Source organism: Periplaneta americana, chromosome 5 (assembly GCF_040183065.1).
Source record: "Periplaneta americana isolate PAMFEO1 chromosome 5, P.americana_PAMFEO1_priV1, whole genome shotgun sequence".
Lineage (NCBI taxonomy): Eukaryota > Metazoa > Arthropoda > Insecta > Blattodea > Blattidae > Periplaneta > Periplaneta americana.
Genome location: NC_091121.1, coordinates 117,057,091 through 117,083,057, shown reverse-complemented (window position 1 = coordinate 117,083,057; position 25,967 = coordinate 117,057,091). Strand labels below are relative to the sequence as shown.

Here is a 25,967-nt window from a genome sequence, read left to right as displayed (position 1 = left end):
GGTTGGGCATCTTGCTCTCAAGTTCACCGATGTCTCAAAAGTAGGCGAAAGATGCACTCTTTCGAGAAAGATGTCTGGCGCTATGGTCGAATGGCAAAGCTTTGACTGACATTAAATTTAAAAAAAATATCACGGAATTAGGGATATCACAGAACTAGGCAGCTTTACCCTACATCTATTATGAGGCAGTATATCTCATTTGACGATATGTGTCAGAGGAAGAACAATTGTTTTTGTACATCTGAAGTCTTGACTAGTGTAATATGTAGCTAGTCGGCGATGTATGCAATGGAGGGGGGGAAAGGAACTGGCCACCTTACCCCATTATTTCCTGGCCTCATAAGTGGCGCCTTTTTGGTATCACTTGTGAAGTTCAGACCTTTCTTCGGACAGTTGATTAAACAACAACATTGTTGTTAAGAGTCGCATACTAGTGCCCATTGTTACATCAACTAATACCAATGGCTGGGGTTAGTGACTGACCCCACAGAGTTTATACTGTTTCTGCAGTAAAACTGGGTAAATTATGTATTTTTGTAATTGTTATGACTTAAGGATCTTTTATCTCAACTTTATTACATTTGTGTTGACTTTATAAAGCATTTTTCAACAGATACAAAAGAAATAAGTCTTCCATGATATACAATTTTATTTACTACAATGTTATTTAATATGGTAATGCATAGTTATGTACCATACATAAATAATTATGTAGACGGAAACAGTAATTATGTAAACAGAAACAATCATTTCGAATTTTGCCTCTAGACGTGGATGCCTTTATACAGGCTAAACTTCTAAAACAATAAGTACTGGTACTATTTATATGCCAATAGGTAACCAGAAATCTGTCATTTTCTCATATGGTGTTACAGCTCAAAATTATATAATTTATAAAAAGGATAAATATTTTTAAAAAGAATAAACAGTGATGTAATTATTCAAAGGAGTAAAATAGAAATTATCTTGTTCTTCTTCTGACCTGCTACTTTCTTTCTATTACATCTTGCTCTGTAGGCTGCTGAATAACATCTTCATTTTCAGTACAAGCACTATCAAATAAATTATGTTTCTGAAATCTCATTTCAATAAGTGCGTCCGTCAAATAGGTACTTCTTAGACACATTTACAGTGAAAGAAAGAAATACAACTTCTAACTGCAATTATTGTTACTAAGTCTAATATAATAAATATGAAAATAAGAATCCAATGTGTGCATGTATGTACCGACAAAAATTAATTTTACTCGACAATTAACTGCTGCCGAAACTGGATATTTTGTTACAATGTAACAACAATAGTTCTACTTACTTACAAATGGCTTTTAAGGAACCTGGAGGTTCATTACCCGCCATCGGTCGCTATCCTGAGCAAGATTAATCCATTCTCTACCATCATATCCCACTTCCCTCAAATCCAATTTTATATTATCCTGTCCACACCTGTGGAGTAACGGTCAGCGCGTCTGGCCGCGAAACCAGGTGGCCCGGGTTCGAATCCCGGTCGGGGCAAGTTATCTGGTTGAGGTTTTTTCCGGGGTTTTCCCTCAACCCAATACGAGCAAATGCTGGGTAACTTTCGGTGCTGGACCTCGGACTCATTTCACTGGCATTATCACCTTCATCTCATTCAGACGCTAAATAACCTAGATGTTGATACAGCGTCGTAAAATAACCCAATAAAAAAATATATATATTATCCTCCAATCTACGTCTCGACCTCCTTGAAGGTCTTTTTCCCTCCGGCCAACTAACAAAAATATAAGTCATAAAAACATAAAACAAATTTTTCTTGTAATAAAAGGGATATTATTAAAAATATCCTTTGGGGTCAGTAGCTGACCCCTCCCCCCCTGTTCCTCGTCCTCATTGGTATGTTAACTATTCTTGACTCTTACTAAATTCTCTTTCATCTCCTGTTTCTCTTGATAACTCCGGTTCTTTTCTTAATGCTTATGGTAGTCCATGTGTGTAAGCATACCTGTACTCACACACGTACGTTTTTTTGTGTGTGCATATTTAATATGAACATTGTATTTTTTTTTTAACAGGTCCATTACCGAAAACATCATGTGATTTTTGGCGCATGATCTGGGAACAACAAGTATTAGTAGTGGTGATGACAACAAGAGTAGTGGAAAGAGGACGAACAAAATGTGGTCAGTACTGGGAGGCAGAAGAAGGTGGTGTGGCTACTCATGGGGGCTTCCGAGTTACAACAACTTCAGTGGAGCAACATGCAGACTATACAGTCACTTCACTTCAGCTCACAAACCTCAAGGTATATTAATCTTGCTGCAGTTATATATTCCTAGCTTCTTGTAAATGAAAATAAATAAATAAATAGATAAATAGATAGGTAGACGGAAAGAAATTGAGAAATAAAGAAAGAAATAAACAAATACTTCCTCTTACAACTTGATTAAGCGTTAATGGCCCCTGTCCTTGATTGTTTGGCTAGTGAGCGAGCTGTGTGTTGCGTCATAAGAAAAAAATTTAATCACAAATGTGCATAGGAGGGGAAGAGGAAAGAGGAGGAATGAAAATATCTATGATCGAAGCTGAAGGACACTCATGTCAAGAAAATATAAGTCATTATGATACTGTTTAGTCAACAGATGTACCGGACGTGTGGAAGAATATTGTGTTTCAAGACGGGATGTACCACGACATGATAAGAAGGAAGTGTTAGGTGTTATGACTGTGCGGCAGTGGCGTATACTGGTTAAAGGGTTTGGGCTACCGCTGACCCTATTATTACACAAAATATATCTAACAATTACTTTAATTTTAATTACTATGGTAAAACTAATAATACAAAATTATTACATTATGTTATATTATAAACTTTTTCTTTTGTAATTTCCTTGGGCTACCGCCGGTAGCCCGCAAAATACGCCCCTGCGTTGCGGCCTGACCTGTGTGACCCAGCCCGCCAGTAGTGATGAGTAACTTGCTCTTAGTGCACCTACTTACTTTTTGCAGGGGCCAAAATCCCTGACTGTATGTAGAAAATGCACTGGTCACACAACTGGTAAAACAGAATATACAGGGTCCGGCAGACGAATGGGCAGTTTTAAAGACCGTATATCTTGCACAGCTCAGTTGAAGGGTATAAACTGCTCGCATATTCTGTTGCAAATATAATGCCATTTAGTCATCATGGAAAGGTGGAGTGGTGCATAACGTGCTTTTGCAATTAAAATCTTTACAAAAACAACTACAGTTTTGAGGCTACTTGACGTGAATTTCGTGATTTTAATTTATGGAGCCATGAGCCCATCCCATCTGTTCATGCGATTAGAACATGGATTACCATCTTCGGGGAAAGTAGTTTGGCCCTGAAGGAAAGGCCTCCAGGGAGAAGAAGAACTATGTGTACTGCAGGGGATATGCTGTGCTGCTGTGTGGACTAAATGTAGAATTTATAAAACCTAGTTAAACCAGTACTTACGTACACCATAACAGATTTTTGATATTGAACATTTAAACAATTTTGAGAGGTAGAATCTTCGGATCCATTAACGATGGATGTACATGGTTGATGAGGAATAACAGAGTTATAAGGCCTACACAAATCTTCTGACATACGTTCAATTAGGGTGTCCAGACTAAGATGGGCAGGGCATGTCAAGAGGATGGAAGAGAATGAGATATGAGATACCGAAAAGAGTTATGGAGTACAAGGTTGAAGGGAAGAGGAGAGTTGGACGACCTAGACTTCGGTGGGAGGACTGTATCACGAAGGACATCAGAAAGCTTGGAGTTAAGAACTGATGAACAGTGGCCAAGGATAGGAACTCATGGCAAAGGATCCTGAAAGATGCCGAGGCTCGATCTGGGCTGTAGTGCTGATGATGATAATGATGATGATGATGATGATGATGATTAATCGTAATTATCTTTCAATATATAACATAATAATCGATGAATTATAATCAGAATTTGATTGATTGTGAATATAGTTGTTTATTTAACTTGTCTCTAAACATACAGATTAAGTCTTCATTCTCATTGTATTGTAATTCTTTCAGACGGATGAGTGGAGAGAGGTGAGCCACTATCAATTCACATCATGGCCTGATTATGGTGTGCCACACAGTGCCCTTGCTATGCTGGACTTCCTAGAACGTGTGCGACAACAGCAGAGCAAGATGGTAGCCACATTAGGAGACACATGGGCTGGTCATCCGCGGGGTCCACCTATTGTTGTTCATTGTAGTGCAGGCATAGGGAGGACTGGTAAGTATAACGTAGTGTTCCTAAATATTAACAGTAGGTACAGTATTGTGGAATTTCGCGTAACAGAATTCATGATAAAAATAAGACTATGAACAAAGCGCTAAAAAAATGTTTGGGGTTATAAAGATAAGAGAGGTGACCACAGTCAACAATAAAATAGTGTGTCAATTGAACAATCACATTCTTCAAGTTCTGAACAAATATTTCTACTGGTACTGCCACCACAGCTGCTAATAGAGTTATTGAACTAATAATACCATCAGTTCAGCTTTCACAGGAATCCCACACTGCAAGCAAAATTAATTGCACAGATTTCAAGACTAATGACTTCAATAGATGTAACACTTTACCTTAGCAAGATATATTAAGGTTGCTTGAAGGAAGTTAGTGTGATGCACTGTTGTGATTTGGAGTTATAGAGTAGAGCACTGTGTATCATTAAGCTGGGGTAGGAGAGAGAACATGAGAGGAGGGGGGGGTTGCATGTGCGTGTGTATGCACTTGCACGTGTGTGCGACTGTACACATACACAAGAAGAAAAAGTTCTGTTGATAGCTACTGATAAGTGTAAGCGAATTTTGAGATTTTCTTCGAAAATATTTAAATATGTACGTCTTTGAGAAAGTCTATTTAAATTTTCCAGTTGATTAAAAAAATATTCGTACAAACTCTGTTCTGTTATATATAATATGAAAGCTTAATTAGAGAGCTTTTTTATCTCAACTAAAAGACAGTAAAGTAAAATAAAATATCTATAAGCATTTTTTAACAAACATTAAAAAAATTACATAGATCTAACTTTTCACACAATGAAAATAGATCACTATGAACTATTATCAGCATTCTTTCACTAATTCATAGCACCAGTAAACTCCCTAGATTTATAAACTACAATGAAGTCAATCCGAAACATTGTGTTGACATGATAATGGAATCACCATAATCTAGGTTCAAATCGCAATGAGTTCAAATATAATTTATGTTCGACAAAGAAAGCGTTTGTGGCAGGTTTTCATAAAGTACATCCATTTTCCTGTCACTGCTCCATCACTTCTGCAATAATCATTCATTATCTTTAACATTCACGTATAATGTAAATTAATCTCCCATAATGCACCATTACCTCTGATTGAGGTTTTGGCTGATATGTACATATACGGAATTAAAATTTGGAGCGAGACTCCCATCGAGACCACCTGTATGTAGGCAACAATTTCGCATGACTGTCCACAAGCCACAAGTAGCTCTTGTTTACTGCATATTCGCAGTGTGTTGTAAGCGAAACATATACAATAAGGGAGCTCCAAATTTTATTTCTGTATCTGTACATCTTATATCTATTCAGGCACTACATCTCACTTAACGATATGTGTCAGAGGAAGGACAATTGTTTGTATACATCTAAGTCTGATTGTGTAATATGTTACTAGTCAGCGATGTACGTATTGGAGGAGGAAAGGAACTGGCCATCCTATCCCGTTATCTCCTGGCTTAGTTGCCTCATGAGTGAAGCCTTATTGGTGTCACTTGTGACTTGAGAGGTTCAAACCTGTCTTAGGAGAGTTGACTAAAAACATTGCACCATGACAAAAACGTTGAGTACGGCTATGTAATATAAATGTTTTAGCACAATGCTCATGTGTAGGGCTCGGAAGTTGATGACATAAAAATCACAAAAAAATGACCTATAAAATGACCTTAAATTTCTGAAAATATGACATTAAAATAAAAAAAATGACTAAGATTTTAATAATAATAATAATAATAATAATAATAATAATAATAATAATAATAATAATAATAATAATAATAATAATAATAATCCTTACAAATGGCTTGTAAGGAACCCGCAGGTTCATTGCAGCCCTCACATAAGCCCGCCATCGGTCCCTATCTTGTGCAAGACCAATCCAGTCTCTATCATCATATCCTACCTCCCTCAAATTCATTTTAATTGGTCATTGTTAAGGAAATATATTACCTTTTATCCTCCCATCTACGTCTCGGCCTCCCCAAAGGTCATATTCCCTCCAGTCTCCCAACTAACACTTTATATGCATTTCTGGATTTGCCCATATGTGCTACATGCCCTGCCCATCTCAAGCGTCTGGATTTAATGTTCCTAATTATGTCAGGTGAAGAATACAATGTCTGCAGTTCTGCGTTGTGTAACTTTCTCCATTCTCCTGTAACTTCATCCCTCTTAGCCCCAAATATTTTCCTAAGAACCTTATTCTCAAACACCCTTAATCTCTGTTCCTCTCTCAAAGTGAGAGTCCAAGTTTCTCAACCATAGAGAACAACCGGTAATATAACTGTTTTATAAATTCTTTCAGATTTTTTGACACCAGACTAGCTGACAAAAGGTTCTCAATCGAATAATAACAGGCATTCCCCATATTTATTCTGCATTTAATTTCCTCCCGAGTGTCATTTATATTTGTTATTGTTGCTCCAAGATATTTGAATTTTTCCACCACTTCGAAGGACAAATCTCCTATTTTTATGTTTCCATTTCGTACAATATTCTGGTCAGGAGACATAATCATATCCATTGTCTTTTCAGGATTTACTTCCAAACCTATCGCTTCACTTGCTTAAAGTAAAATTTCGGTGTTTTCCCTAATCTTTTGTGGATTTTTTCCTAACATATTCACGTCAACCACATAGGCAAGAAGCTGATGTAACCCATTCAATTCAAAACCCTGTCTGTTATCCTGAACTTTCCTAATGGAATATTCTAGAATGAAGTTAAAAAGTAAAGGTGATAGTGCATCTCCTTGCTTTAGCCCACAGTGAATTGGAAAAGCATTGGATAGAAACTGGCCTATACGGACTCTGCTGTAAGTTTCATTGAGACAAATTTTAATTAATAATAATAACTCCTTTTTACTTCAACTGACGTCATGGGTGCATACTTGACACAATCAAGTTCCTGGTGAAAAATCTTAAATCAAAAGCATCGAAGTCAAAATTTTCACTTGAACTTTCTCGATTTTACACATTGACTGGTACCCAATGTTGTTTTCCAATACCTTTTTCATTTTCTGTCTAACTTCTTGTCCAATTTTTCGTACACTTTTTGCAAATTATTAACTCGCAAGTTCATACACTCTATGAAGAACAAAAACCATGCATGTTATGTGAACCTTTTTTGTGTAAAATGATTTTAATTGCCGTGCCTGCTTTCACCATATATTTGACTGCATCTTCACTTTCTTTAATTTCATACAACTTATAAAATAGTATAGCCTACTTCCATCTGTGAAAAATGTATTGTTACCAAACTCAGTCAATAACTGTATTAAAAAACTTTGTCTATTTTACTTCACTTTTGGCATTTGTAAGTCTTCATTTGTGAAACACTTAACACACGTGATCAGAAGTTAAGGCTGATGTAATCATAAGGAAAATTCCTGTATGACACACTCAAATTGTATAAGCAATCTGCAGTAGGTTCCCGAATATGAATTACGACCTCAACATAAAGAAAAGTCCGTTAAAAGCAGAAAAAGGGTAAAAAATGCAACAAAAGGTAATATATTTCCTTAACAATGACCAATATACAATACAAGTTCGAAAAATGCAGAAAAATGCAAAATAAAAGTGGGCTATATTGGTTCGTGTTGAAGTGAAACGAGCTTATATTGCATCCTGCATTGTCTGTGATGTCTCAGAAAAAAGATGATATTTCATCACCTTCCGAGCTCTACTCATATATTAGATAGATTCAGATCAATTGGTGAGAAAGTACTTGTCATTGGGGAAGGGAGAGATTGCAGCAACTTTCATAGTGAATTCATAGAATGCCAGTACCGTCAAATGGGCAATCTTGGAACAGTGTTTAACTTGGAACATTATCATAGGGTATTTTCGTTTTGCCACAGTAACACCAAACTGTAATAGAATCAATGTGCTGCACAACAAAGTAACAAGTGAAGATTATGTTGCCACTGTGAAAAAACGAAAATATCCTATGATAATGTTCCAAGTTAAACACTGTTCTGCATAGCTCTGTCGGCTAAGGCACTTGCCTGCCGATCTGGAGTTGCGTTCGGGTGCGGGTTCAATTTCCGCTTGGGCTGATTACCTGGTTGGGTTTTTTCCGAGGTTTTCCCCAACTGTAAGGCAAATTTCAGGTAATGTATGGCGAATCCTCGGCGTCATTTCGCCAAATACCATCTCGCTATCACTAAGCCCATCGACGCTAAATAACCTAGTAGTTGATACAGCGTCGTTAAATAACAAAGTTAAAAAAACACTGTTCCAAGTTTGCCCAAGCTTCCAGTGGTAATATTAGTTGAATTATAATCAGATATAATAGCCATTATCTGTCACGGCAACAGAAATTGCCATCTCCGCCCAATATTGACTCATAGCAATGATGGCGACTGTAATTATAGAACTACATGTGACCATGTGTGACAACTTCGATTCACCATCTGACGAGCTTATCATAGTTCAGGAGCAGGGGAAGTGATCGATGCATAGGAGAAACTTTTTTTTTTATGTTTCCGCTAATCTCTTCTCTCTTTTAATTGTCCTTCAAGTGGGAGAAAGCTATTTTAAGATTATTGAAGTATTAATAGCAACTACAAATAAACGTTTTCGTGAAACTTAAGTAAACATTATAAACACAGAAGTATTAAAAGTTGGATATAATAAAGTATATTATTATTATTATTATTATTATTATTATTATTATTATTATTATTATTATTATTATTATTATGTTTTTGTTTCTGTAATATTCATGGCACTGATATTCCAATTCGCAGAAGAGAGATGAACATGAACATGTCTTCTCGTGATGGCAAACCATTTGTGTCGTCATATAATTATTCAATTATATTCAGGATAATCTGGAAACATTTGCAATACCTAAAAATTAGGCGAACACAAAAATCACACTGTAACAAAATAGTCATTATCTGTCACAGTGATTTTCCGGAACTATTACAATTCGGAACTGTGACGGCAAAACATTGTTGCACTCCACGACTTAGAGTTAAGATACAAATTAGATTTACTTTAAATATTATTTTAAGTGATCGTGCTTCATTTAATTTAGGATGCTTCTTTTTAATATTATTATACTATTATTATTATTATTATTATTATTATTATTATTATTATTATTATTATTTATTAATTGTCATTATTGAGTGTAATTAGTTACCACTGCCACCGGGTATTTACCCATTTGCAGTGTGAATAAATGCATACATTAATTTTAGCCAATCCTATGCGACAAATAGTTATTAGTCTACGTTCCTTCCCTATAAGCATACTGAGATCCCCATTTCAAGAAGAATCCATATTGGACCCATTTATTTTTTATCAATATAAAATATAGACTAGTCCTGTGCTGTAGTGTTATGGTCTAAGCACTGATTGTCAACTGGGGGTCCGCATAACAGTTGAAAGGGGGTTATAAACAAACTAATAATAATATAAATTATTGATTAAATGGTAAACTTACTAGTGTTAAATTATATAACCACGTGTGGCTTACAGCTGTTTGGGTGCTTCCTTCACACCATCATAGAGCCTATTCAATAATAATAATTCATTCATTCATTCATTCATTCATTTATTTTATTCCATAGATCTTACATGAGCAATGAAGCTTTAAGATGTGGAACATGTCAACATTTTACAATATTACAATTACAATTTTTACAAATTTTTATAGTTTTACAATTTAGTAATTTTCTACAATTTTTACAATGTTGTACAATTTTTTTTACATTTTGGCGAGATGTAGTGAGATGAAATGAGGTCCGAGGATTCGCCAAAATATTACCCGGCATTTGCCTTTTCGGTGGGGGAAACCTCGGAAAAACCCAACCAGGTAATCAAATCAAAGGGGGTAATCAAATCAAAGGTGTTGATGCCAAGGACTCGCCATAGACCATCCGGCTTCAGTCCCACGGCTGTTGAAAACCTCGGAAGAAACCAAAGTCCAAAGGGGGATCCAACCCAAGCCCGAACGCAGCTCCGGATCAGCAGCCCAGCGAGTCTGCCGACTGAGCTACATCAATGGCTCTACTAAAAGTATACAATACATAGCCAATCAGATTATTAAATTTACAAATGCAAACGATCATTCATAAGTTGAGCTATATTATAATACAAAACAATTTAATTAAATTTAAGGCATAAACAATTCAACCAGTTGTGATATACAGAAATTGATAATACATATCATGCAAACTACTTCAAATTACAAACACAAACAATTTATCAGTAGAGCTATATAGATTACTATTCAATTTAAAGCATATACAATTCATCGGCCAAAACTATACAAATATATACAATACAAAGTAGCATACTTTCATTAAGCTATACAAATTTGTGCAATTAATATCAAGTAGATTAATTCAATTTATAATCATAAACAATTCATCAGTTGAGCTATACATATTACCATTCAATTTACAGTAGGTCTATATACAATTCATCAGTAGAGCTACACAGACTAGTAATCATTTTAAGAACATATACAATTCATCAGCCAAACTATACAAACATATACAATCAAATTAGTTCAATTTACAAACTTATTTTCGTTAAGCTATACAATTCATATGAAGTAGATTAATTCAATTTATAAGCTTAAACAATTCATCAGTTGACCTATACAGTATACTATTCAATTTACAGTACATACAATTCATCAGTTATGCTAAACAAAATAATACAATACATAGTAAACAGATTAAGTCAATATAAAAACATATTTTAGTTGAGCTATATAAAATTGTACATGTCATTTAAGTAGAATAATTCAATTCACAAGCATAAACAATTCATCAATTGTGTAGAAGGTATGAGTATGTAGAAATTTGGTTAATAATAATAATAATAATAATAATAATAATAATAATAATAATAATAATTTTTTAAAGTTGTTCTATGAAAATTTAAACATATGACTATTTACATTAAATAAAGACATAATTTAATTGCTTTCTTTTTAAATTGATACAGAATGTCATATTACTTACAAATTAAACCAAACCCTTTAACTCTATTAAATGTAGAGAGTATAATCTAAATTTTAACAGAAGAAATACTGAAATCAGAAGTAAACACTGAAATAATGAAACAGTTGTCTTTAGAGACATACACTCCACATTAATACACCGACGGATCCTTGATCTCCAGGGAACAAGGTGCAGGTGCAGGTGTTACGTGTTGTCTCTTCTCACTTTATAGGTCTCTTGGATAAGTTTTGATGGAGAAATCATTGCAATAAGTGAAAGTCTCAGGAATCTTCTATGCAACATCAATAAATTGAAAAATACAGTTATATTGTCAGATTCCAAAGCAGCTATTCTATCAATAGTCCCTATACACACATCTTCATCTCAAACAGCAGAAATAACTAAAATGCTCTCTCAATTAATAACACTCAATAAAAGACTTGTATTCCAAGGGATACCATCCCATTGTGGAATCCTGGGAAACGAGAATGTGGATGCTTTAGCAAAGAAGGGCAACACTGCTACTTACAGACCTATTACTAAATTTACGTATTACTCTGTGAAAAGATTTATTAAATCTACATACTTAGACTTCAACAAACAAAATTTGATAACGCAATCTCAAGGGAAAAAATGAAACTCTCTGCATCATAATCCACATTTAATGCCCGATTTACCACGCAAATCGTCTGTAGCTGCATTTAGATTGGCAACAGGCCATGACTGTTTGGCCAAACACCTGCATAGAATTGGAATATATCAGTCACCTAACTGCCCATTGTGCAACTCAAACCAAGAAATGAATTCGGAATACCTCAAAATCTGTGCTTCAGTGGCTGACCATGACAATATCTTTGAAAAATATTGGAGTGCAAGAGATCAAATGACTTTATTGTCAAATGCCTGGCATTAGAAAACAACAACATATTACTCTGTTCTACATTCAGCTCCAGTGTTTCTCAACCTCTCTTATTTTCCTCACATTACCAGTACTTCAGTGCGACTCCCTGGCCTAAGATGTAGATCGGAGAACGTAGTAATGTGAAATTTGATTTTATTTTAAAAACATTACATGGGACTAAACTCTAAATGAATTAGGATTAGGTCATTAGAATATTGTTAATGCATGTAAGTCTGGATAATAAGTTGAAGTTTTTACTGCATGTTCTAAAAAATGTGATTAAGGAAACTACAGAGTCGCTTTTATTTTGATAAAGTAAATATTTTAAAAAGAAAAAATAAAATATATTATCCAGATACTAAAGAGGTGATATGAGTTTTTAGACCGTGAACAGAATTGGGCTTTTAGGGATTCCACTGTGTCCTGGAACTTGGCATTTCCAATGTTTTGGAACTACGTACAGGTTCAATCATCAGAGCAAAAGGTAAAGCCAGAGAGGTCACGTACTCTGTTGGGCTCATTACACCAGGCTAATCCAGATGACTGAGCAAAGGTTCTCCTCTGCATCCCTTGTCAATGGAAGTCTCTACTACTAGAAGTCTTCACACACGTCTCACCTTCTTTTTTACATTCAAGACGAGAGTCCAGCAGCAGCCTGCAGCCACGGCCACTGAATGAATGAATGAATGAGAAGGGAAATGGGAGGAGAAACTTTAAAAGGTACACAAAAACGCGTCCTTGCAAGGGAGTTCAGGGCTGAAAAAAGTGAATATGTGAGCTCCAAGCCTGTTAGCCACTTGTCTCGCTCCGAGTTTCGCTGTTCCCCTGAAGGAGCTCTAGAAAATTTTGAAGGGGAAATGCAGAAAATGGACATAACGTAATAGCTACTACATAAAGGGGAGAAGGTGGAGGGGAAGCATCACTGCAGAATTGGAAGAAAAACCGCCAGAAATTGTAAGTCTGCACATTGAAAACCACCGTGTCCTTTCACAGTGAGTGGAGTCGAGTAACCTCGCTCGTGTAATAGGGGTAATGTGAAAAAGCTAAATCAAGGCATCTACAGTATATCGAGGATTTAATTTTGGAAAAAAGCTAAAATTTGTGTTGGGAGGGGGATAAAAGAATATCTAATCAATAAATGTTATTACGCAGTATATGTTTTATAATATTGAATAATTTAATCCTGATTGTATCCACACTGTATACTTCTACATACTATATGTTGTTCTATGTATATAGCATGTTCCATTGAGTGAAATGAATTATCTGAAGATAGTATTTTAATGCTGAAAATGTTAATCATAATAAAATGTTGTATAGTAATTAACACTATATTACAATTTGATAAGCAAATAGACGGCCTAATATACACACATACTCATAGTCATCCTTCTTTAAGTCGCAACACTTTTGCACGTGTTCTTTTTATTTATTTTTTTTTATTTTATTTTTATTTATTCATTTGTTGATGAACATAACAGGCAAAGCCCAATTACAATGTTCACGACTAACAAATTAATATATAAAACATAAACAAGGAAAAGGAAACATACACTTATTAAAAACTGTAACAAAATAGAAAAAAGGGAAAGATAAAAAGAGAAATTGAAATAAGGTGTGAAAGTAGCTTCAAATTAACTAACAACAATATTCTGTAAAATATGATAACAAATAATTCTGTATCATATTGTAATTCATATTGAAAATATCAACATTCGGATGAGGATGTAATTTATTGTATAACTGTAACATTTGGAAAACTGGGGAATTTTTGTGGGATTCAGTATTTGTCCTTGGTATGTAAAACAAATTTCGAAATTTCGTTTTAAGCTTAGGTGCATATAATGTTATATAATAAAATAAACCAACACAGTCCAACTTATTGTTAGTAATTTTATAAAGAAAGTTTAAAGATTGACAATTTCGTCGAATTTGCAAACTAGTAAAATGGAAATGTTGAAGCATTGTAGCATAACTCTCATAGGTAGGATAATCATTATAAAGTCTGTAATATAACCATTTTAGAAATTTATTTTGAATTTTTTTCTAGTAACAGAATATATTTGTTAGTAACTGGGTTCCAGATAACAGCAGCATACTCTAATTTAGATCGAACAATGGAATTATACAAAATTATTATAGTTTTGACTTTGAATTTACAAGAATCTCTCATAACAAAACCTAAACTTTTATAGGACAAATTTATAATATTATTAATATGACTATGAAATGTAAAATTGCTGCTAAATAATATACTGTACCTAAATCTTTATGTTCATTTTCTGCTGGTAAAACTTTTGCCTCTATTTTATATGAAAATTTAATTGTATTTTTCAATCTAGAAAAGGTCATATGTATACACTTATTTATATTAAATAACAATTTATTATTAATACTCCAAATATGTAAGTTTGTAATATCTGTTTGAAGTAGCTTACAATCTGATATAGTTTTGATTTCTTTATACAATTTAATATCATCCGCAAATAATAAAATTTTAGAATGTTGTACACAATTCACAATATCATTAATAAACAATAAAAACAATAATGGACCAAGATTGGAACCTTGAGGCACACCAGAATTTACTGTAAAAGGCTTGGAAGTATGTCCATGAAAGTTCACAACTTGTACTCTTCCTGTCAAGTATGATTTAATTAACGATAGCAATGAGAAAAAAAATCCATATTGTTTCAATTCTAATAAAAGAATATCCTGGTCAACCTTATCAAATGCTTTCTGAAAATCTGTATAAATAACATCAACTTGTAATTTATTATCTAGTTGGGTGGAAACAAATTGAGTGAAATGTAGTAAATTTGTAACAGTTGATCTTCCAATCATAAACCCATGTTTTTATTTATTTTATTTTATTGGGTTATTTTACGACGCTGTATCAACATCTCGGTTATTTAGCGTCTGAATGATATGAAGGTGATAATGCCGGTGAAATGAGTCCGGGGTCCAACACCGGAAGTCACCCAGCATTTGCTCGTATTGGGTTGAGGGAAAACCCCGGAAAAAACCTCAACCAGGTAACTTGCCCCGACCGGGATTCGGACCCGGGCCACCTGGTTTTGCAGCCAGACGCGCTGACCGTTACTCCACAGGTGTGGACTAAACCCATGTTGATCATGTGAAATTGATTTTGCTACGTAAGTATAAATTTGTTTATATATTAATGATTCAAATATTTTAGCTGGTGTTGATAAAACTGCAATAGGTCTATAATTTTGAATTTCGTTAATTTTACCAGACTTGAATATTGGAGTAATTTTTGTACATTTCCATTCTTTAGGGAAACAGTTGCGTTTTATAATGAGATTGAATATACTAGTTAGTGGTGATACTAAATTATCTGCACAAGCTTTAAATACATAAGGTGGTATACAGTCTGGTCCTGCAGATTTTTTGGGACGTAATTGTCTTATAGCACATTTTACATCTTCATGTGTAAAATACATTATGTTTAAGAGATTACAATCATTGACTATATCAGTTGATACATCACACACAGGGTCCACATTATAAGTGGGTTCAGTTGAAGAATAAACAGATTGAAAATAGTTGACAAAACCTTCACATATGTCATTCAACAATGACAATTTTTTCCCATTATATTCCATGCAACGCAAATAATTTGTTTTTTTTTTTCTTTTATTTTTAACAAAATTCCAGAAACTATTAGAATCAAATAAAATTGTACTGTCTATTTTATTGACATATTGATCATAAGCTTTTTTCATTTCATTTTTCGTGAGACTCCGATAAAATTGATACATCAGTAAATAATATTCTGAAATATGTTTTTTCTTTCTAAACTTTTCTTTAAGTTTTAAGTTTTTTATTACATTATTATTAACCATAAAGGATACTTATTTTTGTATGGTTTAGTTCTGGGAACACATTGATCTATAATAAAATACATTTTAGTATAGAATATATGAACAGCAAGATCAACATCCTCACAAAGATAAATACTTGTCCAGTCACATTGTTGTATAAGTCGATATAATTTCTCAAAGTCAGCTTTATGAAAATTATATTGTCCAGATAAGAAATGAATGAAACAGATAAGATAGAAATAGCATATCTGGATTTATGGAGATCCAAAGAACACTTTTCAATATATTTTGTTTACAATCCTCCAAATAACAGTCCTGATTTGAATATTTTTTATATATCACATAAAACTATAATAATGGGAGATTTTAATGCCCATTCCAAATTATGGGGATATAGAGACCAAAATACAGCTGGCAAAGCAATGGAAAATTGGTTAAATACAAATGAATTGGAACTTGTATTCAATAGGGATCAAGAGGCATCATACAGGCTCCACATCCAACCCTGATTTACTGCTAGTGGCATCAAATATAGCTGAAAGAACACACCGTGAAATATATGAAAGTCTCGGATCTGACCATTGAGTCGTAATTGCCAGTATTAAAGTCAAGGCAAAACCACCCAAAGTCCACTGCAAGAAATCCTGGAATTTTAAAAAAGCTGACTGGAAGGGATACAAAAGTGAATTGGAAAACAGATTACCAAACGAGATCAAAATCAAATCTAGCTCACCAGATACCATTAATAACGAAATATGCAAAATTTTGATTACAACAGCAAAGAAATATGTCCCACGAGGGAAAGTTAGAATGTACAAACCATTTTGGTCAAAAGAGTTACAAAAACTAAAAGTTGAACGAGAACAGGCCAGGCAGGCAGCAGAAACCAACAAGGATAAGGAAAGCTCTCTTGATTGGAAAAATAAAGCTGCAAGATTTAGGAAAGGTATATTAAATGCCAAAAGAAATGCACTTGATAAGTTTGTAGAAAACTTAGATTATAAACAAGATAGTAACAAAGTTTATAAATATATATCTACTGTATGGAAAGAATCTACACATAAACAACCAATAAGATATGGACACAAAAATATACAGATGATTATAAAATTGCATCAGCTTTTAATACATATTATTCTGCTCCTAAACTCTCAAGACAACATAGAAAGCTACAGAAGTCGATGAAATTAGAAATTAAGAAGAAAATGCAGGTTCAGAATCAAAATGTTACCTCTACTGATGAAATTTTCTACCACAACTTTAACCTATTAGAGCTAGAAACTGCCATTAACAAACTTAGTAACAAAAAAGCCCCAGGCCCAGACAATAGCCACCCAGAATTCATCAAACACTTAGGCACTAAAGCAAGAAATGCATTACTTGACTTCTATAACTATGTTTGGAACATCTCCGTACCTGCAAATTGGAAAAAAAGCAATATTATTTCAATATTGAAACCAGGAAAGCCAGCAGACAAAATTGAAAGCTATAGACCTATATCACTAACGAGCCACTTAGCTAAAATCATGGAAAGGATGATATCAGAGCGATTAAACTGGTTTTTAGAAACAAACAATCTTCTGTCAACACAGCAAGCTGGATTTAGGAGAGACCACTCAACAAGAGAACAAATAATCTTACCAAGTCAAGCTATTAAGGATGGATTTAATAAAAAGAAAGATACATTAGCTGTATTCGTCGATTTGAAATCAGCATATGATAATGTGTGGAGATACAATCTGATAACAAAGCTCCAAAAATTAGGCATAAAATCCAATATGTTAAGATAGATATCTGAGTTCATCACCCAAAGATTTTGTTCTACAACTTATGGATCAGCAAGTTCTAAATATAAACAAACTCACTTGGGCTTACCTCAAGGTGCAGTATTAAGCACAACACTATTCAACATATATATTAACGACCTACCACAAGAGCTGGAAAAGCATGACACTAAAACAGCACTCTTTGCTGATGATTTGGTTATTTGGACGTCACATAAAACCAACGCAGCAGAGAAACTTCAAAATTCCATCCAGTCATCGTTAGTGGCACTTGAAACCTGGTGTTCAAATAATATGATGTCAGTGAACACAGAAAAAACAAACTTTCAACTCGTCTCATTAAGAAAGAAACCAGTGAAAATAAATCTAAACTATAGAGATGATAAGTTACAAAGAACTGAAAATGCAAAATACCTGGGTATACATTTCGACAATAAGCTCACATGGAGAAATCACAATGAACAGATCAGCACAAAGGCAACAAATCGTTTTAAATTACTAAAAAGACTGGCAGGAACGAAATGGGGTAGCTCAAGGAGTACACTCAACACAACCTACAACACATACATAAAGCCTATCTTAACGTACTGTGGTGAAGCACTAATAACCTCATCAACCACAAATAAACAGATATTAGAACGCACTCAAAACCAAGCTTTACGTCTCATCACTGGTGCAATCAAAACTACTCCAATTGAAGCCATGCAAATAATCACATCTAATAAACCAGTTGTAACAGATCTTGAAACACAAGCCCTTTTAACTTATGAAAAATTAAGAAGACTTCCAAATTTGGATAAATGGAGTAAATACAAAGATTCTAAATTTACATTGAGGACCCAAAGCAGATACATACAAGAGGTAGAAAAGCTTAAACAAAATCTAGAAATACCAAGTGAAAAGGAAAACTTGCTGTCTCGATATAATCCACTTAATAACTTCAAAGTAGATTGCTGCCTTGATCTAGATGAAATCTTAAAAAAAAAATATATAAATCCAGAAATAGCAAAAGCCATTGCCCTACAAACAATTAATAGAAAATATCCACAGAAGGACTGGTTGTACATTTACACTGATGGATCTCTCATGGATCAAAATGAAGGAGCTGGAGCAGGAGCTACTTGCCAATACTTTTCTCTTTATAAAAATGTTGGCAAGTACACAACAAATTTTGATGGCGAAGTTGAAGCCATTTATACATCACTTCAAAATGTATTTGTTTGGCTAAACCAGTGCAAAAACATAGTCATCCTGTCTGACTCCAAAGCTGCAATCCAGTCCATCAGCTCAACTACATCCCCTAAAATGGAAAAAGTAAAAGAAATTCATTGCATGGTAAAACAAATTCAAATGCTAAATAAAAAAGTGGTCTTCCAAGGATCCCGGCCCACTGCGGACTGAACGATAACGAGAAAGCATATATGTTAGCAAAGAAAGGAACTTATATCAACTTAAAAACAAATTTCAAGTTCTCATATGAATCAATATAGCGAGTCATAAAAATAATAAGTTACAGCGAACAGGCAAAACATCAAAATTCAAAATGGAAAGAATCATTCAAAGATCCAAAACTAATTCCTGATCTACCTCGAAAATCTGCCGTGGCCATGTTTAGATTGATTACTGGTCATGATTGCCTCAGTAAACATCTCCATCGTATTGGAGTACTGAATTCGCCTAAATGCTTACTGTGCACCAGAGAAGAGGACATGGAGATGGAGCACCTGGATAATTGTGAAACTCTTAGGACATTTGTGGACCTTCCATCAAAATATTGGGAAGCAAGAAGGATGATGACTTCATTGTTAAATCCAGAGCATTAGATACACACACACACACACACACAGATTGACTGAGTTACTAATTTAACTAATTTAAATGTTACAGACAATGCAGGGTGGTTAATATCTATCTGTACTAAAGACGGAATTTCTTCTTCAACCTCTAAATATTCTATATTACTTATTATGAGATCAAGAGTTCTATTGTTTATATTAGATATTTTATTGCGCGATTTTAAATTGAATAAATTCATAAATTTCATTAACTCTCTTGCTTTAAGCGATCCTCTCGACAGATCATACGTATCAATAATAATTTCAGATATATTAAAGTCTCCCAAAATCAAAATTTTACTGTCTGAAAAAATTTTATAATTTTTATAAGCGATTTCAAAAAAGTTATTATAAATTTCAGTTGTTGAATTGGGTGGGAAATATACTACACAAATTAAATATTTCGTATGATTATAAAATAATTTAACCCAAATACATTCTAAAGTATTTTCTGTTTCGAAAATACGTTCAACTTCGAATGAGGATTTTATAGCTAATAGTACTCCCCCTCCATGTTTTTTTTCTTTGAAGTATTAGGAGATCTGTCATTCCTAAAAACAATATACCTGTCATCAATTACTTCAGAATTATAAAATTAATTATTTAACCAAGTTTCAGTTAATGCTATTACAGTAAAATTATTACAAAGCACATTACTAAAAAAACATTACTTTTTGTCTTAAGACCTCTAACATTTGATAATAAATAGTAAAATTAGTTACTGCACTCAATGAGATTCAATAAATTTAGTAATATCGATTTAATTTCTAATTTGGAAAACAGGAGAATGATCATGAAGACGGAGAAATATATTTCCGTTTCTTGACCATACATACTTGGCATTTTTAAGTCTTCTTGCTTCACGAGCCTTGGCTAAGAATTTCCTCCTGTCCTCTGCGATGCACTCTTCTGTGTGATGTCCCATTGAGGGATGGTCTGCGATGCTGTGCTGATATGCTGCTTCCACACTGTCTTCTCTCTGGTGGCCATTGTCAGTTCCCAAAGGTTTTCCTGAGATTGTCAACTCAACATGCCCTTTGACGCCCCACACTCCTTTGCTCGCACCTGGGGTCCCAGACTGTCGCCTTGTGATTCCATCTGCTGGGGTTTAGCCTCATGATGTGGCCCGCCCAACTCCATTTCAGGTTTCTGCTGGTAGTTACTGCATCATTGATTTTTGTTTATATTCTTACAGTCTCATTTCACATTCTGTCCCTCCATGTGAAGCCTAGTATTTTTCTCTCCATTCTGCTTTGGCATACTTGTAACATGGTTCTGTCTCTCTTCGTGGTGCTCCATGTTTGTGAACCGTAAACTAGTGCTGGTAATATGCACGTATTTATGATGTGTCTCTTAATCTCTAGGCTGTATGACTTTTCTAACAATATAAACTTCGGTGCCCACTTTAAGTAATTAATTTACATTTACTGCATAATGTAATATTGTGTTTCACCATTTACATGTCCTATATCAACCGTACTTGATCTACAGGACGAAAATAAATAAATAAATTTCTTTAAGGCTCATTCCTAAAAGAAATGGCCATGAATCAACATCTCTTATAGGGATGTTTTTTCTGAGTACCGGTACCTCATTTGACTTTAACAATTAGTTTCCTATATAAACAATAGCCAATTAGAACCTCTTTTAAGTGACGAACAAGCTTGGAGCTCACATATTCGATTTTTCTCAGCCCTAAACTCCCTCGTAGGACGCGTTTTTACGTACCTTTTAATGCCTCTCTTCCCATTTCCCTTCCTGTCATTCATTCATTCCAGAACTTTTGTTCAGTCGTCCCGGACAACTCGTCTTATTAACCTGGTGTAAAGAGCCCAACAGAGTAGTGGCTTCTCTGGGCTTACCTTTTGCCCTGGTGATGGAAACCTGTATGTAGTTCCGAACTGTTGGAAATAGCAAGTTCCAGGACGTGACAGTATACCCAAAAGCCTAAGTCTGGTGACTTTCAGGTCACTTATACATTAAAAATTCAAGTTGTGGCTCTGCTGTTAAATTACATGCATGTCAAAGATGATGTACAATTTTTTTTCTGCGATCTGTAACTTACGTTTTGTGGGAGTAGATACATTTTGAAAAAGTAAAAAATATATGTAGTAACTCAAAAAGTATTAAATTGATATTTGAAGTTTGGGGACATTAATACTTACAACAAGAGGTTGCTGCACAGAAAAAATTAAGTATCTAGCTTGAAAAATGTAGAAAATAGAAATTTCACTCATTTCTTGCCCCCCAAAAGGGCAAGGGCCGCAGTCCCTTTGGTTAAAAATCGCTGCTCTACTCTATATCTTGTACTAGGTGGCCATATTAAAGTAAAATGACGAAAAGGCCTCATCATCAAAAAGGTTGAGAAACACTGATTCTAAGGCATCATGCCCAGGACTTACATTACAGAATGTGCACTGGTTCGAGTCCTCATGGGGAAGGAATTTTCTTGGGAAATTTTAGCCAGTGTATGGGACCAGTACCCACCCAGCATCGTGATGAATTTGGGAAGCTGTAATATGTAGCAAAATTCGGTTACGAAAACCAACTATAACAGCTGTGGAGATCATTGTGCTAACCACATGATACCTCCATTCTGGTTTGTTAGTTGTTCACCTTTGCTGGGGCATGTGGATGTAAGGCCAGCAGCTGGCTGGTTGACCTTGGCTCTACATGCATGTCATTCGATGGGTTATTGTTATATATAGGCTAAGTGTCACACGATTCTCTGACTTTTGTGCACAAGAATTTCTACCTTGCCACAACTACAGTATAGTACTGATACCTTCTGGTGGTTGCTGAGGTGGTGGTAGGGAAGGATGTAGAGTGAGCAATGGGGGTAACTATTACGAAATGTCGGAGCACCAGCTTGGAGCAGAGAGATACGTTACTACCTCCACCAAAAATATATGCTGCAATCTGACGAGGGTTTTCAGTAGGGCACGATGGATTTGGCTAAAAGTATTAATATAGACTGATTTAAGGGTTCTGAAAACTATGGTGAAGGTCTCTCGTTTCAGAATTGCATATTTGTGAAAATACAACAATTTAAAAAATCTGGATTGCATGTCGTTCTTGCGCCTAATTTACTGTATGAACTAGATACTGTGAGAATTGTTTGTGTCTTCACAACATAAAGTTACTATTAATATCATTATTGTTGTTATTGAGATAATTATGTATATACATTTTTTTTAAATTTACTAGTGAAACATATGCCCATCTAAAACTATTTGCGAATTAGGTAATTTTGAGCACCCTTATATATTCGTATTTCAAGCACATATTTTTACATAATTATTTCGGCATTCAGAATACTTAAATACATATTTTAACATGTTTATTTGTTACAAAAATACTTATTTTCTTTATTTTTGAAGAAACTCCAGAATTCCTACGCTCATATACAAATATTTTTTTCCTATACAATCAAATTTCTTCTAGTTACAAAGTAATTTTAAGATGGTTGTAAACAAATCCTCCTTCACTACTCACCCTTCTCCCCTTTTCACTTCCTGAACTAAATGGTTTCAGAGCAAGTCTGCTGTCTCCTTCCCATCCCTAATTATTTTATTACAGCTTATAAAAGAACTTGTATTGGCTGATTCGGAAATAATTTAGTATGCAAATTAACAGTAGTGGCTGGTGGTCAAAATAATGAGTGTGCTACAATCTCTATATCGGCCTACTGTAGAGGCCTACACTTATGTATTTATGTTAATTTGGAGTCTCGTCTAGTGATGAAATATGAAGTCCATACAACGTTCTTTCGTACTACAGAACTTGTCATTTGGTGTTAAACCCCTCCATCTTGGACATCATACACTTTTCTATTGACAGTATTGCAAGAGCAGTGAGACGATCCTGGGACATAGTGTTCCTTAAAAACGTTTTTATACGTTTCAAGGAAGAAAGACATATTTCTGGCTCAGCAGTGGTAATTGGTATTGTAACCAAAATATTTAACAACTTCGATACTTCACAGAATGGATCCTGTAAATTGTTGGATACAATGTATTGTGACAATTGAACAGCCATCTATATTTCGGAAGTCAGGCCTTCTGTATGGAAATCCAACTTGTATCTGGAACACTCTTTTTTTCAGTATAGTATAGCTGTTGACAGCAACTTTAACTGGTAGATGGCAGCAGCAGTCGGACACTTGAATTACCGAATACATTGTACATAGTTCCGAATTCTTCCACAAACAACCATTCTTTCGTTATGCTTTACTTTTGCAATCTCCAAGCTGTGTTGTGCTGAAGCTCACTACAGCACTTTCCCGCGTAAAAATAGCCAATCAGAGCAGTGTTTTCAGCTTCGCACATGCGCATAACTGTCTACATTTTTCATGTGGAGCTTCGAGTAGCACAACGAACCCCCTGAGGCACCAAAGAAGGCACGAAGACTAAACACTTTATAACGCGTCATGAACATAACCACGGGAAATTGTCAAATGACAGATCAAATACTATGGTGGTATTACAAATACTGTACATTATTTGAACCAAAATTATCATTGTACTGTAGCACATAAGGACTGGCCGCCCCTGCAAATTAACATGGATAATCTTTGACTGTAGTTCTCCCAATTTTTTTTTATTTTTTTATTTTTTTTAAACATCGTTTTGTCATGTTTCATGTGCCTTATTATATTGTTGTGATGTAGTGAGTTGCCTCATTGTTACACGGAGAGCAAATAGATTACAAATAATAATTAAATCATAAACAATTAACAAATGATGATTTATTAAGCTAAATGAGAAACTAAAAATTAACAATGAATAAAAATGTGATACACGTTACTATACTAAAATGAGAGCTACATCTAACTATACTAGAATGAGTGAGAGGATGATCAATGAGTCCTGGGGAAAATCCCGCGAACACTACAATTAGAAAAGAGGTCCATTCTTGCTGATAACTGCGCCACGCGAGACGAACACATAGTTCCAATAAGCACAAACTTGTCTCGCTGACGGACATGTCTTTTCCCGCAAAAGGGAGCAACCGTACTTTGACCTCTAGCATCAAACTGAGTACATACCTCGGTATCACTCGCACCATAACAAACCCGAAATGTTCCACTGCGGCTTGAGTAGAAGTCCACTACCTGGCAGCATATTTCCAACATACTTACCGCTGACAATCCATAAATGACTCGTGACACAGGTATATGTTCCGTGGATAACTCGACCTTGCCATGCTGATACCACGTAGTCTGTACACCATCTGCAGACATTGTGATTCCCAATCACAATTTGCTGCGTTCCTTCCAACGTAGCAATTCATTCCGAGCAGATTCCACTCTGAACGGATACACCAAGCGGTGCTTTCATGTACTCAGCAAGACACGAACTCCAATGTGAGCGGGCATGCTCATGGCCCGTTCCCCACGCATAGATATCTCCGGACTCCAAGTCCACTGCAGGAATACCAGTCTGCGGAAACGTCCAGTCGACTGTTCCCCAACACCCGTGTTGTAGTCAGACTCTCTGAGACGTATCCTGGACTTAGGTCCTCTCCCAGAGGAACCCCAACCAACTCTCTTCTGCGGCGTCCTGCAACCAACCCCTCTCTCAGAGGTACTGTCCTCGACCTCTCCTCGTGATGAACTGTCGTGATGAACTCTCGTAATGAACTGTCGTGATGAACTCTCCTCGATGAAGTCTGATCGTGAACTCCTTCTCCAAGAACGAGCTCGGCAAGCCAAACAAGAAAATCCGTTAGACTTTAAACCGGCCAATCAGATAGCTCGTCTTAACACTAATAAGGCTGGTTAATCTCGGACCCAATCGTAAGCAAAGCTCAATTATGCCGCCTAGTGGGCATAGAGGGAAAATAAAATATACAGCACCATCTAACGTAAACACGTAATAACTAATACGAGGTGCCATATAGTGGTGAGGAACTAAAACCTCACACTACACCACAATATAATTCAAACTTAACAATGAAAAGAATTCTACTCCGGTATGTATGTACTACAAAACTGATTTATATAAGCTTAAGTGTAAGTAACAGTGCAAAGGTTTTCATCAATATTCATTGTTAATTTTGTTTATTTTTAAATTGGCGATTACAGAAATAAGTATTTTTTAAATTTAAGCCTACATTATGTAAGTTGTAAGTAAGTTACATGTTTCGTCAATTTTAAGCACATAACTCATAAGGGAATGTATATTTCCACTTCAGGAAATTTTATAAGCACATATTTTCCTCCAATGCCACCAGGTTGTCATTTGACATTTCTGGTCTCTCCTGGCAGTGGCTTATTTTTAACCCACTTCTGAGGTTGAGTCACCTGGAAGGCAGAGTTACGCTGCCCTGATGATATTATGATAGGATGATTATGAAGTGCCAGGAGAG

The 25,967-nt window shown here is 35.1% G+C and overlaps 1 protein-coding gene across 3 annotated transcripts in view; it reads left to right on the top strand.

Annotated features, from left to right (window-relative positions):
• The window catches only part of Ptpmeg2 (Protein tyrosine phosphatase Meg2), a 787,512-nt gene that overhangs the window by 747,828 nt on the left and 13,717 nt on the right, over window positions 1-25,967 (top strand). For all 3 annotated transcript variants that reach the window (XM_069826415.1, XM_069826414.1, XM_069826417.1), the window contains 2 exons: window positions 2,051-2,280; window positions 4,034-4,241. In XM_069826415.1, coding sequence (XP_069682516.1) covers window positions 2,051-2,280; window positions 4,034-4,241 — 438 coding nt within the window. The remainder of the gene's footprint in view (window positions 1-2,050; window positions 2,281-4,033; window positions 4,242-25,967) is intronic.